The sequence below is a fragment of the Acinonyx jubatus genome, chromosome B2 (assembly GCF_027475565.1).
Source record: "Acinonyx jubatus isolate Ajub_Pintada_27869175 chromosome B2, VMU_Ajub_asm_v1.0, whole genome shotgun sequence".
Classification (NCBI taxonomy): domain Eukaryota; kingdom Metazoa; phylum Chordata; class Mammalia; order Carnivora; family Felidae; genus Acinonyx; species Acinonyx jubatus.
The window spans coordinates 119,564,718-119,581,857 of NC_069385.1; the positions used below are offsets into that span (position 1 = coordinate 119,564,718).

The 17,140-nt window shown below is 54.3% G+C and overlaps 1 protein-coding gene and 1 non-coding gene across 4 annotated transcripts; both read right to left on the reverse strand.

Moving 5' to 3' along the window:
• Positions 1-1,290: 1,290 nt before the first annotated feature.
• On the reverse strand, positions 1,291-16,466 carry PRRC2A (proline rich coiled-coil 2A). Of its 3 annotated transcripts, XM_053223042.1 has the most exons (31): positions 16,276-16,466; positions 14,262-14,436; positions 13,593-13,770; positions 13,139-13,238; positions 12,971-13,043; positions 12,490-12,633; positions 12,181-12,332; positions 11,919-11,998; positions 11,390-11,532; positions 10,999-11,089; positions 10,689-10,905; positions 9,809-10,283; positions 9,241-9,431; positions 8,693-8,990; positions 8,082-8,292; positions 6,025-7,890; positions 5,383-5,648; positions 5,057-5,187; positions 4,699-4,828; positions 4,508-4,593; positions 4,078-4,311; positions 3,798-3,938; positions 3,610-3,678; positions 3,326-3,493; positions 3,053-3,135; positions 2,674-2,884; positions 2,487-2,582; positions 2,142-2,354; positions 1,932-2,026; positions 1,737-1,827; positions 1,291-1,625 (listed from the first exon to the last, which is right to left on the reverse strand). In XM_053223042.1, the coding sequence occupies exons 2-31, from the start codon at positions 14,371-14,373 to the stop codon at positions 1,485-1,487; spliced, it is 6,486 nt and encodes a 2,161-aa protein (XP_053079017.1). In that variant the 5' UTR covers positions 14,374-14,436; positions 16,276-16,466; the 3' UTR covers positions 1,291-1,484. The 3 variants fall into 3 exon arrangements, 1 of the variants encoding a protein (XP_053079017.1); XR_008298668.1 differs by having other exon boundaries at positions 1,737-2,026; positions 5,383-5,645; positions 16,276-16,465; XR_008298669.1 differs by lacking the exon at positions 3,610-3,678 and having other exon boundaries at positions 1,737-2,026.
• Positions 13,958-14,088, reverse strand: LOC113598992 (small nucleolar RNA SNORA38). The gene has a single exon (XR_003419746.1). It is a non-coding gene; the product is annotated as a small nucleolar RNA SNORA38 (small nucleolar RNA).
• Positions 16,467-17,140: the final 674 nt, after the last annotated feature.

Here is a 17,140-nt window from a genome sequence, read left to right on the forward strand (position 1 = left end):
TACTTCAGGGGTGTCTGACTCCGACTCCGGTCATAATCTCAGGGTTCAGGAGTTTTGAGCCCCCATCTGGCTCTCTGCTCTCAGCCTAGAGCCTGCTTCAGAAACTGTTCCCCCTTGCTCTCTGCCCCTCCCCCACTCACACACGCCCTCTCAAAAATGAAAACAGTACATTGTCTTCTCTGAACTTGTTTAAAATTAAGAATTTCTAGGAACCTAGCTGTGTAAGACCACTTTTAACCTTTCCCTGGGAGATGGGCACTACCATGGTTTACTGTTCATGTAGCACAACACTAAAATGAGCCTGTTGACAGCGACAGCCCTTTACAGGGAACATTTTCATGCAGTTTTTTTTTTTTTTTTTTTTTTTAATTTAGAGTGAGGGCCTATGCGTGCGAGTTGGGGATGGGCAGAGAGGGAGAGAGAATCCCAAGCAGGTTCCCGGTTGTCCTTGCCAGAGTTCCACTATTTGGGGCTTGAGCTCACAAACTGAGATCCTGACCTTTAAACGCCTGAGCCACCCAGGCACCCCAAAAGCATTTTACATGTGAATAAAAGAGTTCAGAGAGAACAAAACTTACTCCAGGCTAGCATAGGGCTGTCAGACTATCCAGTAAAAAGCCTTTTAGCTGCAGACCTCAATACACTCTTAGCAGGCCTAGCCAAGTTTGACAATGGTGGAACTCCTCTACCTGGTCCAAGGAGCCTACTGTTCACGCTTGAACGGAGTCCATGACAACTTTAAAGGCATGTCCTCTCAAGTTTGTAGCCAGGACCAAAAAGACACAAGGATGCCAATCCTTTGCTACTCCCTTTGAGATGCAGTTGTGGTCCCCTCCCTGTTTGTTAGCTCCGTGCTGGACCAACTGGATGTGGCAGAAGAGCCCTGCTAAGGCCAGGTCCTACACTTTACAGCAGCCACCAGGACCTCTTTGAGCACTAGCTCAAGGACATAATTGTCACTAATGTCCCTAGTGACAGTCCAGTGGGATTCTACCTTCCAGGTGTGCCACCAAAGCCCCAGACACCTGAGGGTAGCCCTATGTGACCAGCCCAACCATCAGCTGCAGACTGGTAACCAACAGACCTCACTCACTGGCACAAGAAACCGATCGCCCAGTGGAAGCCAGCTCTAATTCCCAGTCCATAAGACTTCAATATACAATAAAATGGTCAAATTTTGAGATAGCTCGTTACAACAGATCACTGGGGTAAGTAAATTCCGTAAAACCACTTCACTGGGGACTGTACTATGGTACAAAAAGATTGCAAACAACCAACCCATCCCCAAAATCATTTCAGAAAAATTTTTTAATCCTTTTATTACTCTTTTTTAACAAACGGCCCCAGGGATAGGGGACCAGGGGAGGGGGGTGGAGGGGAAGTGGGGCCCCAGCCCCACAACCCCTCCCCACCCACCCCTTTCCCCCTTATATATTTATAATCTATATACAAGCCCCGGGGGGTGGGGGGCAAGGGGAACTCCCTCAGCGGGGTGGGGGCAACCCAGGATCCTTGTCCCCTCGAGACCCAGGCTCCTCTGCCCGTCGGGAAGGCCCCTCTCGAGAAGGTGGCCCTGTCCGCTCCCAAGGCTTCGGCATCCAGCGCAGGGCATCCGGTGGGGAGGCCTAGGATACAGGTACATAGAGGTCATACTGGGAAGTCAGGGATGGAAAAGACAGGAACTCAGATGGTAACTCTTGGATTCAGACTTGGGGCCACAGGGGTCTCCCCTTCACCTGCTGGTAGAGGTCGATGCGCTGGGTGCGGAAGACTCCGCTATAGGTAGATGGTGGGGCCTTGAGACGGGAATTGAGGCCAGAGAATGACCTAAAGGAAAAAGTTTTTAAGGCAAGCCTGACCCTTGTTCCCTGGCCCCTTAGTAAGAAAGCCCTTAAGGGTGAGCAGTCTGCATCCCCACTCCCTCCTCTTGCCTTCCAACTGGGGGAGTACGTGACGACCCAGGTCCCCCAAGGTTGCTGCTCAGTTTCCGATAATCCTGGAAGGGCTTTAGTTCCACTGGGTGCAGCTGAAGGAAAAAAAATTCATGAGCCTCCTGCCTCCCAACCCAATTCACCTGGAGATTCTGAATCCCTACCCCTAGCTCTTAGGAGTTCCCTCACACTTCAGTTCCTATACCTTACCTCGGCTCGCCCCAAGCTAGGGGGGAAGGGTCTGGCAGGTGAAGGCAGCACCCGAGTAGCAGGAGCAGGTGGGGGCCGCACAGCCAGGCTGGGGGGCTGCAGAGCAGGGCCCACAGGTAACAGAGAAAGGGGCGGTGGGGCAGGAGGTGGCGCTGGTGGCAGGGAGCCAAAGTTCACCACAGGCAGCTGTGAGTCTACCATGGGTAGAAGCATCTGTAGTTAAGAAATAATGTCGAGGGGAGGGCATTAAGGGCAGGGAGGAATGTCATAAAACCAGAAACAGAGTCAGACAAAAAAGCTAGAAATTGGGTAGAGAAACAATGAGGGACAAGTAACAAAAGGTACCTGTTGGGCAGGGGCCCCTGAGGGGAGGAACCCACTTTGGCCACCAGGTTGCAGAGGAGAATAAAAATCTGAGGGGGATGGCAGATCCTGGCGCACCTGTTGGGAGACAACAGGGAGAAATGTCAACTCCCAAAAGCATTCTCCCCCACCCCTAACTCCCGAAGCCCAGCACCTGCCCACCTCTCACCTGAAGCAAGGGTGGGTCGGGCAAAGGGCTGGGGCAGAAAGCTGGAGAGTAGAGGAAGGAAGGTGGAGGGTAGAGGATTCCCCCAGCTGGCAGCTTCCCCAGCTCTGTTGCTTGCAGTGCGGAGAAATCCAAAAACTGGCCCTTGACAGCTACCCCAGAAAGCAGTGCCGAGGGGGGCGCTGGGCCCGGGGGGAGGTACAGGGGCTGTGATCTGGAGGGGGGGGAAAAAGTCAGGTGGGGAGAAGGAGTCAGGAAACCAGAATCGTTTGTTCCAAGTTAAGTCTACTAGTGTTTCATACCCCAGAAACAGGTCTTCCCCTTCCCTCCCACTGAGACACAGTTGCGTGTCCTTCTGAGATCAACAGTCATTGAGTCTCACCTGTAAGGGTGAAGTGAGGGTGTCCCAGGGCGGAAGCCTCCATTGTTGGGATGTAACTGAGAGTCTATGGCTCCCCCTGAGACCTGAGGGAGAGCAAGGCTGGAATAGCTCATTTTTCTGGTCAAGAAAAGATCTCCCACCCCACCTACTACAGTAAAAGCCAAGGAGAAAAATGAAGTAACAAAATGGCATTTTACAACTACATAAATCAGAAAGACAGACACTAAGGGGCAGCAGGCAGAAAGGGGTCATGGGACAGGAAATAGGACCTACCTGAGAATTGGGAGGCCCAGGGCTGCCATAGAAGACCTCAGGGTACAAACGCTGGCCTGAGGAACTGGGCTCTGGGCCACAGTGCCCAGGACCCAGGTTCTTGGACTGTGGCTCAGCTGAGGCAGAAGCACTGGGGAGTAACTCCCAATCTCGGGATACAGGGATGGCCTATGAGGAAAAAGCCTTGTCAGAAGCAATGTTTGGGCTTCCTGGATTCCAGGTCACACCCAGACATTTTTTCCAAAAACCGAAGGCCTTTCCACCAAACTCATTCTCCCACTCACCTCAGTGACTGATGCTAACTCCTTCTCTGCTTTTAAACTGTCTCCTACCACTAGGCGCAAGTCCGAGTCCTGTGGTAGTGATGCAAGGGAGATTGTCCCATGACTCAAGACCTGTATCCTCCACATCCCACCTCCAGATTTTCCCCTCTTCACCCAACCCAAGGTACTCAGATCCTGCCCATGCAGACCTGGTCACTGGTGCCAAACTGGACCGGGGGCCCAGATCGATGGGACGGCCGGAGGGAGCCGGGCTCTGGGCCTCGGTCCGAACGCTGCAACCGTTCTGTGCCAATGGGGCCAGGGGGCAAAGGCTGCTCCCGGGGCAGCTCCTACATTGGGGAAGTAAAGGAAGTCAAGTCACGTCTCCCAAATGAAAGAATCCCCAAAACACAGAAGCACAGAGGAGACGACAAATGTAGGGCCAAAGTCAGAGGCCCAGAAACATTCCTCTTGTTTTTGGTCTTTTACCTTTCTGTCCCCATCAAGGGGAGCAGGTGGCCGTCTCCTAGGAGGTTCAGAGGATTCAGAGCCAGGTGAACCCTCACCAGGAACAGCATTCAGGGGTGAGGGGTCTCCAGGCCGCTTGGGAGGCCCCTCTGCTGCCCCCTTGAGTCCTCCATCAGGGGAACTTCGCTGGCTGCAGGGACCTGATGACACCTGAGAATCCCCACTCAGGTCCACCCCACTGTCAGACTGACTCATCTGAGAGGAGTGGAAAAAAAGTTAAATCAAAATAAGTCAAGTCAGCAGTCAGTACCTAATGTTTACAAAATATAAACTGAAGAAAAGGGAGAAATTATGTGAGCAAATAGCCCTGGACAACCCAGACCAGGTGGAGAAGCACTACCAGTGCTCAAGAGAATCCCAGCTCAGACACTCCCTTCCCATCGTCACTTACCTCTGTTCCAGCAACATCCTCAAAAGGGCTCAAGGGTTCCATCCAGGGCTCCATGGAGCCAGGCCGGTAACTCTTCCGGCTAGCGGCTGGGTAGAGCACCAGACAGCAGAGATGAGAGGCAGTCCAGAGGCCACCTTGCCCTCTTGGCTCTTTGACATCGCCCTTTTCAACCACTGCTCACTTGTACTCACCAGTATGTAAACGGTTCCAGATGTGAGGAGTCAGGGCCTCTGTCCCTGCCTCTCTGCACTCTCCCTGAGGGCCTGGGCCCTCAGGCTTGGGGCCCAAAAATCCAGAACTATGAGACTGCGGCAAAGATTCCTAAAGGTGAGAAAGGCCAGAAACAAAACGTAAGTGAGGTGGGAACTGGGGAGTGGAAGTGGCTGGGCCAGAATGAGGTGTGGGACAAAAAGGGAGACAAGAAGTGACTAATAATGGAGAATCTGGGGGTAAGGACGCAATGACAGAACAGGAGAAAGTGGAGAAAACATAAGTGAGAACCTTCAGGAGTAAGAGCAGTGAAACACAATCTCAAGCTCCATCCCTCACCTCCTGCAGCAGCTCCGGTTTTCTGGGAGGCCGCTCCCGCCGTTTCGGGGGGAAGGGATTAACCCCGGCAGAGTCCCGGGGAGTTCCGCCCACCCCCCTCACCATCAGCCCTGGCTCCTCGAAGTGGGGGTCTGGGGAAAAGGGGAAATCCGTCAGCATCTGCCTTGGTCTACATCTGATCCTAGTTTTTCCTGTTAGCCCCTCCCAAGCCTTCCACCTTTGGTCAGTGCAGACACCCATCATCAAGGTCCCCAGGGCAGACTCTGCCCCCTTTAGCACCTGACCTTTTCTGGGGATGGAGCCCACCCTTAGCCCCTTCAGCTTACCCGAACCGACGCTGTTGTTGGCCCTCTGAGGGTCATATCGAGTTGGGGGCCGAGGGGAGGGGCCCTGGGGGGTTTGGGGAGGCCCAGGCTTGGGCCTTGGGTGCCCCCCTGGTGCAGCTGCACTCCCTTGGCGGCTGCTGAGTTGGGCCAGAGCCTGTTGGATGCCAGCAGGGTTGCTGTGGATAACTTGGTCCAGGCGGAAGACAGCCGAGCTGCTGGGAGGCGGGGGAGGCAGAGGAAGCCCTGGGGGACGCTCCTCAGGTCTGCTGAAGAGAACAGAGCATCAACTCTAATATTCATGGAATTGTTAACTCTTTCCCTACCAGTCAAGTCTTCCAACTTCTCCCACCTCCCTGTTAAAACCCAGGTGTTTCTAAGCACATCTAACAAATTCTAGGTGTATGGCATGGGTCTACAGAATAGAGAGCAAAGAACAGAGAATATGCATACAATACACACACACTCCAGACTCAATCAACTGCTTTCCGACTATTTTCCCTACATGTGGGTGTTCCAGCGCCCAGCAGCCCATGTGCCCTTAGATCTCAAAGTCCATGGTGCCCAACTTCCCTTTCCTTCAGATTCTCTCCCTTCTCCCTCAGTCTAACCTTAAAATAAACTTAATAGCCTGTCCCTACCCACCTTCGGTTCTTGGGAGAGGGCCAGCTCCTCTTGTCTCCTCGCCCTGGGCCAGTCCTCCCTCCAGGTCCCCCACCTCCTCCACTGCTGCTGCCACTGCTGCCAGCCTTGCTGCCAGGGACTGGGCGCCGGTTCTGCCTTTCCATGCCAGGCCGCTGACTTGAGAAGCTCCGCTTGCTCAAATCCTTGGCTCTCTGGCTTAAATCTCCACGGGACATGGTTGAAATGCCTGGTCCGGTTCCGCCTCCACTGCCCCCGGGAGTTCCCACAGCTTTGGGGGCCAGCAATGCTGGTGGGGGAGCCTCCTTGTCCCCCCTGCGCTCACTGGCAAAGTCGCTGCTCTCTGACGCAGTCTCCCATTCCTCGTTGGCTTGATCGGAGTTCTGGTTTGACAGATCGGGAGACTTGGCAGCTGCCCGGCGCGGGGGTGGGGGCATGGAAACTGTCGTGAGTGTCTCCTCCACTCCAGAGGCAGGGGCTGGAAGGGCTAGGGAAGAGGGCTTGCCCTCAGTCCCTCTGGCTGCATTCTCCCGTTCCTGTTTCAGCCTCCTGAACCGAGGCGGTTTGTCCTGCTGCTGAGCCCTCCCGTGCCTCCTCCGTCGGGGCCGCTCCCCGTCTTCCACACCCATGCCCACGTTGCTGCCTCCACTGCTGCCTCCCCGGGCTATGGGGGACAGAGGACCTGTGATCAGCTTCTCTTTCAAAGGCTCCTTACTCGGTGGCAAAGGAGCTGTCGGAGGCTTCTTGGGGGCCAGGGACTTGGTTGGAGGGCTCCAGCCTGGACAAATGGGCGGAGGGGGCCGCCCTCCTCCTCGACCCCGGCGTGACGGCACTCCCCTGGGAGTGAAGACGCGCCCACCACGGGCGGTGGAAAATCGGGCTGGGGCTGGTGAAGGAGGGGCTCCCGATGGTGGAGGAGCAAGAGGAACCTGGGTGAGCACTCCTTCCTTGGGTGGAGGAGCCTCCTTGTCTGAGGGGGCCAGATCGCTCTCATGGGTCTCACTACCCGTTTCTGAGCCCCGCTGCCGGCGCCGTTTGGGGATTTCTTCATACTCCGAACCCTCACTTCGCGTCTCGCTGGCAGTGCGGCCTCTGGGAGCAGGGGGATGGCTGGGTCCACCTGCACTACCTCCACGCCCGTCATCTCCTCGGAACTCTCGGTAACTGCGGAACTCTCGGCTTCGGGCTCCCCGCCCCCGGCCCCCATAGGTGCCCCGAAAACCCCTCCCTCTGGCAAAATACTCGCCTCGGCCCCGGCCCCGGCAAGAGGTAGGACCCACTCTTTCATAGGAGTAGTCCCTCCGAAGCCTTGGGGCAGGGGAAAGATTCCCACTGGGTGGGGTCTCCTTGGGGACCCCTATCTTCCCCTTTGCCGTCTTGAGGAGGTCTGGCTTTGGAACCTTGGGGCTTTCATCACACTGTTCCAGGGGTTTGGGAGGGAGCTCTTCAGCTTTCGTAGGTGGCAGGGGTTTCTTTATAGGCCCAGCACGGCGGGGAGGGGCCCCTGGTTCCTCTGGAGGGATCCCACGACGACTACTGCCTGGGCGAGGACCCCAGCGGGTCTCAGTGCGGCTCTCTCTGCGAGGTGGAGGGGGGCCTTGGCCTCCAACTCCTCGGGTAGGCTTTCGGTTGGCTTCTGGCCCCGTCAGTTGTGGAGTCTCCTCCTTGGGGGTTTCCTTCTTCGGCGGGGGAGCTTGTATTTTGGTGGCTTCATCATTGCCTGGGGGCCAAGGGAGTGGACGAGGCCCTGCAGGAGCTGGTTCATCCAGAGGGAAGCGAGGGATCGGGGGCCCAGTGGCTCCATTCTCAGGAAAGCCTGGATAACTGGCCAAATAGGGTGGTGGGGGAGGTACTGGAGGAGTCTCACTCCTAAAAGGGCAACAAAAAAACTGGAAATTAGAATGAAAAAAACTGCAACTAGGTGGTGAAAGAGAACACTTTATTACCACCCAGACGCTCCTCTCACACTTATTCCTGTCACTGCACCAATAATCCAAAGAACCTTTTCTCCTAGCCCAGACCCTTTCAGTGGCAATGCACTCACTTCACTACAGACTCACCTCATCCCCTTGTCATCCTCATCAGCCGCCTGGCGCAGTGGGGAGGTGAGCGGGCGGGGGTCAGTGGGCGTGGTGGTGAAGACATCTCCTACCCAGGCCAACTTTGGATCCACTGGTGGGGTGCCCCGATCCCGCAACAGGGGAGGTGCATGGCGCTCGAACGGCTCTGAGCTTGAACCCCCACTGTCTGAGCGCTCCCGGGGAACTAAGCCTAAGAAAACAAGAGGGATGAGAAAGCTAACCCTCTCTTGCATGACAGGCCCTGCAGCTCAAAAAGCATCTCCCCAATCTGCTTCTGTCAGTCACATCAATGTCAACTCCTCTCTTATACCTGCCAAGTCTGGGCCTGATGCACACTCCTGAAAGAGTTACCCTATCCACTCAGTTTCCCCAGACTAAATCAATGAATCCCCCCAAGTAAATCCTGGCCAATGAAAGACCACCGTTTCTTTCCCAAAGATGGTCCTGAAACAAAGAGCCACCTCAGCAATACAACCACATACCTGCCCCAACCTCCTTCACCGGTGACCCTTTATTCCCACAGCAAGATGCTGATACCCACTTCCTAGGACTGAAGTGTCCCCTACCCACTCCCATGCAAGGGCCCTTACCAGTGGGATGCACACCAGGAGGGTAGAAGTCCAGAGGGGGCCGGCCCTGGAGGAGCCGGGGGTCCACATAAGGAGGAATCATCATCCACCGGGGATCAAAGTTCATTGGGGGCATGGGTGGGGGCCGGCCCAGAGCACCTGGGTACAGGGCCTTGGGGGGTGGGGGCGGAGCCTGTGGAGCTGGCACAGCCCCCATGGTCACAGGCTGGGGCGGTGATGGTGGTACCGGAGCGGGTGGGGCAGAACCCTGTTGATGCTGCTGCCACTGCTGCTGTTGCTGTTGCTTCAAAAGCTGCTCCTGGGCAAGGACAGAAGAGGGGATGAGAGAGACCTCCAAACCCCCACACCACCCTCAACAGAAAAAGAGAAACACACAACAAGGCAAAGTTAATACACAGATGTGATCAACACTTGGACGACATGGAAACCAAAGAGACACAAGAGAGACAAGAGGTAGTAGAGGGACCCGGAAGGCAACTTACAAACAGGATAAACATCGAAGCCAGGGACAGAAACAGCTCTTAATGGGGGAAATAACTTGATCTCACCTGCTGCTGCCGCTGGAAACGAGGTGGCAATGACTTCTGATATTTGGGGTAGCCCAAGCCCTGGCTGAGGGGCTGTCGGCTGGGACCAACCCCATCACCCTTGGGTTCCACCTTTGGGGCAGGGGTTGTGGCAGGAGAAGGAACCTCTTCTGGTTGTTCAGAACCCTCTTTTGAGGATAGCTGGGGTTCCACTGCGTTGATAAAAAAGATAATCATCAGTGGCCCAGTACACCAACAGGTATGCCACGAATACCCATCACCTCAGCTCTCACCTCCCTCTCTCAAGATAAGCACCTACTTTTAAGAACAATGACGGTGGCATTCAATTCCCATGAAACCACCAAAATGACAGACGCCTTCTACCCCTTGCTCCAAACTGAGCTTATACGAAGTGGTTTTAGGTCACTACATATCCAGGAATTCAAATATCCACACGAGCAAAGAGCTTTTTTCATCTGCCACAGTCCAATAAACCAACTTCATTTCCTCCCACCCATACCACCTGTACCCTCAGCCCAAACACTGAAGAGCTGGGACACCTGGTAGTACCCTAGCCCCATCTCCATACCTGGGCTGGCTTCGAAGCTGCCACTGCTGGTGCTACTGGTACTGCCACCACCACTCACCAGGGTGGGAGCTGGAGCCACACCTGTAGTGGGGGTGGACTGGGCAGGAGGGGCCTGGGCCGGCTCTTCTGGTTCTTTTTCTGGTGTTGGGGCTGGTGCTGGTGGAGGAACTGGAGGCGCAGAGAGTTCTTTGGGGACTGCAGGTGGTGGAGCCGGGGCAGGAAGGGCAGCAGGTGGGACAGCAGGCTCTGCTTTGAGCCGCTTGTCGGGCGCCCCAAACTTCTCATCAAGTCGCTTGAGCTTTTCGGCACAGGCTGCCCGGCGTTCCTCCTGCATGCGGCGCTCTTCCTCTTCTCGGCGTCGCCGGGCCCGCTCCACAGCCAAGGAGATCTCTGATGAAGATTGTTTTCGCCGCTGCCGCCAGGCCTCATCCTCGTCTTCGGGTGCTGGGGGCTTGCAGGGAGGCCCCCCCCGATCCTGTCAATGGGCAGATCCGGCAAGGCCAGACGTGTCAGTCGTCAGGTTTTTGATCTTTGCACAGACTGATCAACTGTCTCTAGCTGCGGGTGCAGGCACCGGCCTTGGGTTGGCGGCCTCTCTGGGTAGGGGCAAACTCATCCTAATCTTGTTTCTTCTCTCCTTTCAGAGACACCCAGGTCTCCTTGTTCTTCCTCATTAGCATCCCAATTTCCTTTTATAACCCAGACTCCCTTAACACCAAAGATGTTCCAGACCTTTGCAGAGATACTCTACCGCTCTACACGTCCTGTAGCCCATTCTTGGCCCTCCCTCCAGTTTTCTCTATTACTACTGCTTCAACTTCTCAGCCAACACTCATCTCCCACAACTGACCCTTCTTGACCCCTCATTGTAGACACTCACTGGGTAGTCCCCAGGGGGGCCCCAGTTCCCGGCGGGGCCCCGGTGAGGTGGGGGTGGGGGAGGCTTTGGGGCAGGAGGCCCCGGCTCTGTCTCTGGAGGCCGAGAGGTCTCTGCCCAGGCCGTCTTGGGAGGGGGCGGTTCGCTGCCGGGGGAGTTGCCCTTTTTGCCATCTGCTTCAGGGGGCCGTTCCTCACCAGCAGCTGATTGGGACTCCTTGCTGTGAACAGACCAACAGTGGAATTAAAATCAGCTGTAAAACAGCTCACTTAAGAGTTTATTACTTCGAGAAAAACTGAGCCTCTGAACTCACTGGCCCTCAGCTCCCTCCTCATCAGAGTCTCGCCCATCTTCCTCATCACTGAACTTGAGCTTTTCAGTGTAGTCAACCTCTTCATGGGCCCCTGAGGGAAAAGTGAAAAGCAATAACCCAAGTGTTCTCTCCAATCTCAGGTAACTTTCAAAGGGGTCTAGAACTACGTAACAGGATGCACTACTGGAAACGCCAACCCCCCTCTGAGTGAAGTGAATGCCACTGTGAGTCTTGGCATTCCCACACCTCCCAGTTCTTTACCAGGACTTGGCTTTCCCCCCGGTGTCTGCCCTACCCTTTGGTGTCTCCTTTTCTCCCAACACAACCCCCTATTTATTCAGGGGATTTTGCCTTTTGAGACCAAAACACTTCATCCTTCATATCCACTAACCTGCCCAACCATCATCGTTCTCCTGGTCCAACTGGTCAAACTCTTTGAGATTATCCTCTTTAAGAATCGAAGGCCGACCCACAGGTTCTACAAGGCGCATCGGCGGCCCTGAGCCCCGAGGGCCCGCCACACGAGGGAAACGGCTGCATATGAAAAGACAAACGGGAGAGAGAGTGTAAAAGCATGTTACAGAACCACATACAAGAGGTGCCTGGGTGGCTCAGCCGGTTAAGTGTCCAACTCTTGATTTCACTCAGCTCATGACCTCACGGTTTGTCAGTTCTTGTGAGTTTGAGCCCCACATTAGGCTCTGTGCTGACAGTGTGGAGCCTGCTTGGATTCTCTGTCTCCCTCTCTCTCAGCCCCTTGTCCGCTTGCTCCCCCTCTCTCAAAATAAGTAAATAAATGTCAAAAACAAAAGAAAACAAAACCAAAAAAATACACATAGAAGACTCTGGGCCTTGAAGATCATCTCCCTTCCTGGTAGGCTTCCCGTCCCCAATCACAAACCCAGAGCTGGGTTACTCACCTGGGCCCATCAGGAGTAGGATATCGGTAAGGCCCCTGGGGTCCATAGGGCGGAGGGAACGGGAGATACGGGGGATACATCTGCAAAACGTCCCAACAGCAGCTGCTTAGAGGGACAAAGAGCCAACCAGCTCCCTAAACCTATTGTCCTCCCCTCTGTCATAGGCCCCTGCTTTCTCTCTGCCCCCTCCAAAAACTAAGTGCTAATTGCTAAATCTCAAGCTTCAAGCACAACCACTCAAAAACTAGATGTGCAAACTCACAAAGGGCGGCATCATTCCGCGGTATGGAGGGAACTGGGGTGGGCCTGAAGGCTGTAGCGCCCCCCGGGGATCATGGCTGTGATGAAGTTTGGAGTCTGGGCCCTCCAGCTCATCAGGGCCACGCCCACCTCCGTCCCTCCAAGTTGTAGAATCTTTATTTTGGAAAAAGCAAAGGAACATAACTTTAAAATGATGGAGAAGAAGGTGAATAAGCCAACACTTGGCTCTGAGATAGAATAAGGTGTTGCTCTGGGCAAAAAATAACCAACCACTCACCACCCACTCAACTCACAAATGGCAACCACTCACTTTGGGGGCGGAGGCTTGGTCCGGGCCCAGACGACTGTTCGGCAGACTCCCTTTCCTTGGCAGCCTTGTCCTGGTCGCCAGCCGCCTGCAGGGTCGGAAATTCCTCGCGAGAGAATCGTGACAGTAGGCTTGATGCCCTTCCACCTGTTGGGGTTGGGGTGCACAGAAGACAGAAGCATATTTACCATGAAACAACGTACCATGAAAGTGGAAGGCTCTGATAGGCACCAGATCATCAAGTTCCTGTCTTAAAATTCACCCCCTACGCACTGCATACTCATTCCCCAAGAAACAAGGTCAGCTCTGGAACACCACTTCACCCTCCAGTAAAACACATGAATTTGCTTATGTGGCCCATGAAACTGAATACGGGGCCCAAAATTTAGCCAGAGGACTGAGAACACCTTGCTGAAGGTATAGTGCAGGGCTCCTACCTACCACAAGAGCACTGAGCAAGCTCCCCAAGCAGCCCTGCACTCACCATCTCCATGTGCTCCATGGGTGACGCTGGCTTGTGCCCAGGACTTTACCCCGCTTGGAACCGAAGGAGCGTTCTGGGGAAGCAGAAAAATAAATCGTGATGGTGGGTGGTGGAGCTACAAACCATTCTTGCCTCCAGCCCTTCAGTAACATCCAGTTCTTCACATACCTCGGGGGCTGCTGGGGGTCGTTTCTGTTGGTTGGAGGCAGGCGTCTGTGAAGCCGGCAGTGGCTGCGATTCCGGCGGCTGAGCGGTTGAGGCATCGGAACTAAAGGGATGGTAGGACAGGAAAGTTATCCAGAATCTGCGATGCCCTCCCCTACTTCTCCGATTCATGGAGGATAAGTGAACCCAGGCCCATTTGTTACTGTTCACAAGTATTTACGACAAAATACTATAACCTAGTTACCCTATGTAGGCTGTCTGTTGATACCTTCCTGCCACCTGACAGAAAGCTGAAAGTGTCATTCCTTAGTCCTCTAACAGGAGTCCTGGAATAGCCAAGAAAGGGGCTTCCCTCTGTCTCTGGATCTTATGTGGCTGGGCTAGACCAAGCCCCAACTCATTCTGAAGTTCAAAGTTAAAATACTCATCACTCTAGATCCCCCAGGCCTCTGTCTACCTCTTGGGGTCGGACTGCTCCTGTTTGCTTGCCCATCCTGTTCCGTCTTTCGGCACTAGTGAGACGTTGGGGTCATTGCCTTTGTTCTCGGCTTTCAGGCTTGGAAGGTTGGCTGGGGGTGGCATACGCCGGGCAATGGCAACTTTCCCGAGACTCTGCAGGCCATGGCGAGGGGCAACTGGAGAAAAGATGAGAGGGTGAAAAAACATCCCACATGGGTGATCTGACAGCTTTCTCTCCTAAGTCCCGTTTATATGCCCTTAATGTCTTATAGCCCAACTCCTTTTAGAAACCACTCCTTTCTTTGCCTTCAGCAATCCCTGAAATTCCACTGGAAAAACTAAGATGCATTACACTTGATGCTTCTCTGTTGGATGGTTGATCTTGAGCCTGCAGGAAGCAAGCTGGCCCCAGACTTCTCCAAATCCACGTTTTTCTTCCTCCGATTCTTACGTGTCCAAAGACAGGGAACTACAGACACGCCTTTGTAGGAGGGTAAATGGTGTTCATCCAAAGACCAACGTCCCCTATGGGACCTAAAATAAAACTCGGAAGTGTCTAGTGTTTCTCTAGTCTTTTGATATTTGCACTATAACCATTTCCCTTCAAAGAGCTTTAAAATGTATGCCCAGCCTCTAGGAATTAGGAACATCTTCGCAGGACCCTCACCAGCGGGTTTCTGGATCTCTAAGGACTTGCCCTTATACGTATCAAACAGGTTGAGCGAGGAATACTTCTTTCCATCCTTCCCCTTGGCAGTCGGCCCCGAGCGATCGGACATTGCGCTGGAAGCTCATTGAGTACGTTGGGTCCTGCAGGCACCTCCCCCAAAACGTGCCGGAGCCTGTGGGCCAGATACCAAGTGTTTCAGTCTCTGCTCCCTTTACTAACTCCAAAAGAAACCTAGATGGTCCTTTTTGTTCTCATTAGGGACCCAGATATGTGGCCCTCTGGTGTCTTTGCCTCCAGCCTATTCAAAGTCCCCAGTCCCTTAAACTCCCACAGAGCCCAAATGCCATGGTGCCTCTTTCCCCCAGACACCTCTTGCCAAGCAAATCCGGATAAAAAATTTAGTATCCTCCTAGTAGTAAACACACTCTTCCTTTTGTGCCAGGCTATAAAGGGTAGCAGCTACTTCATTATCTCTCTTCATAATCTCTTCTCCCCCCACAGAAATCATTCCAGAGATGTACAATAAAACATGACAAGTCCCAGCCTTAGACAAAAGCAGAAAAAGGCATAAAGCTCCATTCTGCAAGTAACAGAACTTCAGATCCCCCACTTGTTAGACCACCAACTCCCTAACTGCGCCCCAGGTTCCTTTCCCAGAAGCCTCACTCCCATCTGGGGAGGTTTGCACGAAGGTATGCTGGGAGTTTAACAATTTTACGAGCTTGCTCAGCCAGACTGAGGGCTGGTGCCAGGTAATTCCTTATGGAACAACTGGGGCTCTACATACTCCCAAGCTACAGAACCCCAAGTATTTGGAACATTCACCCTATCATTTCCTGCACTTGCCCCTATCCCAGCTCCTGGAAAAAAATCTTGTGTCAAGATGAAATGAACACTGCTGGGCTCTGACTAACCCTACGTAGATGTGAGAAAAACAACATTATGGAGCTACCTCAAGCACACTCCATAATCATAGGGCCAAAACCAGAACCAACTTCATTTTCCTACCCTCAGTAAGAATATCCATCAGCAGTCATTTCTTTCCCCAATATCCCTTCCTCCCTAAGCAGGCCAAACTCTGCATCATCAGTCAGTTCCTGAGTGACCAGGCATTCATTTATAGGAAAGAATGGCGTACAGGAAAGAGATGGAAGGTGGTGGGAAATCCAGGCAAACACAGGGCAAAAAGTGGGTAAAATCAGGATGAAAATCAGGAGAACTTTAAGACAGGTAAGATGAGGGAATGGGGGTTGCTCTGTAGGTGTTTAAAGACTCCGAATGTTTGAAAATAAATATATGAAAGAAAAGGACACAGAAGAATAGTGGAATAACACTAATAAAGAAGGATCAACACGAAAGCAGATGGAAGATAATACACTCAAGCAGAAACGGTAAAGACAGAACAAAGTAAAAGGGCAACGTCAAGACACCCAAGAAGAAAACGGGGGTTGAGTCACAGAGGGGAAAAGACACAGGAAAAACTAAAAAGCAGAGGAAGACTGAGGAACGTAAAAATCAAGGATGCAGGATAAAAACAGGGTTCCAGGGTGGGAGTGACTCGACGCGAACAGGGGGGTCAAGAATGGGGAACCCAAGCACTGGTTGATGGTGGAGGAGGTCCAATATGGAGGAAAGGAGACACTCCGAGGATCGTCGGGCGCGGCCCACCCCAGAGTGGCGGTAGCGAAGGGGACCCACAGATTGGGGTGAAGAGGCCAAGAGCGCAACGGATGGTGTGGAGTTACCGGCCCAAGAAAGGGATCACTCCAAGAAACCAGGACAGTGGGTGATTAGGGGCAGGGCATACACTCTGTGTGAGGGGTTGGAGGTGCGGGTACCAAGCTGGGGGTATCGGAGGGGGAGGGGCAGGCAAGCCCCAGCAGCAGGAGGACAAAATGGCGGCGGCTAATGGCAGCTTCTCCTCCCCCCGGCCCGCCACTGCCGCCGCCGCCGCCGCCACCACCGCTCCCGCGCCGGAAAAGGGCGTTAGCACTCGGCTCCCCAGACTCACCTGGCCGGGTGCGCGGGGGTCCGGGACCGGGGCCTAGGGGCTCCCCGAGGTGGGATGGCGGTGGGGCGGGGGCGGATGGCGGCGGATGGCGCCGGGTTCGGCTCCTCCCGTCTCCCTCGCTCACTCCGCGGCTGGGCTCCGACTAACGGCCCATCCGGGCAACCGCCGCCCCCGGGAGCACCCCCCCCACCTCCCGCCTCCCTCAGCGCACGACACGCCCCTTGATTTGCATAAAGGGCGGGGCACTTCCCACCCTATCCTTCTTTACTTCGAGGGCTGTCCCTATTTAAAAAAAAAAAAAAAAGCAGGGCGTGCGGAGCAGGCACAGGTTATTTGCATAAAGAGGAGGGACTTACAGGCGCTAGGACGCCGGTTGGCTAAAGAGACGCGCCCCCGGCGTCGGCCGTTAAGACGCGTAGAGGGGGCGGGAATGCAGCGTCTGTCGGCGGGGCGGTCGGGGCGCAGAATTTGCACGACGAATAGGGGCGGGTGGGGGGGGAGGGAGGAGAGGCGGAGCGTGCGTCGTGCGTTCGTGGAAAGATGGGAGCGGTGAGACGTAGGGATGCGAAGATGAAGGAAACGATGCAAGGCTGATAGTGCTTTCAGTGGAGGAGACCGAGCGAACGCAGGGGACAGAAAGGATTAGCTGCCGGAGGGCGGAGCCTAGATAATAGGGAAGAGTCCCCGACACACGCGTCCATTTGTAAAGGGCGAAAGCTCCAGAGGGGTGGGGCCTTTTAGTTATTAAATCACGTCATGCAAATGAGGTGGATAGACAGGCCAATCCTGAGGTCCAGGGGAGTGTATCGTCGGCACCGTGCACTGTAGGCATTCTTTCGATAGTTCTGTTTATTTGCATAATACA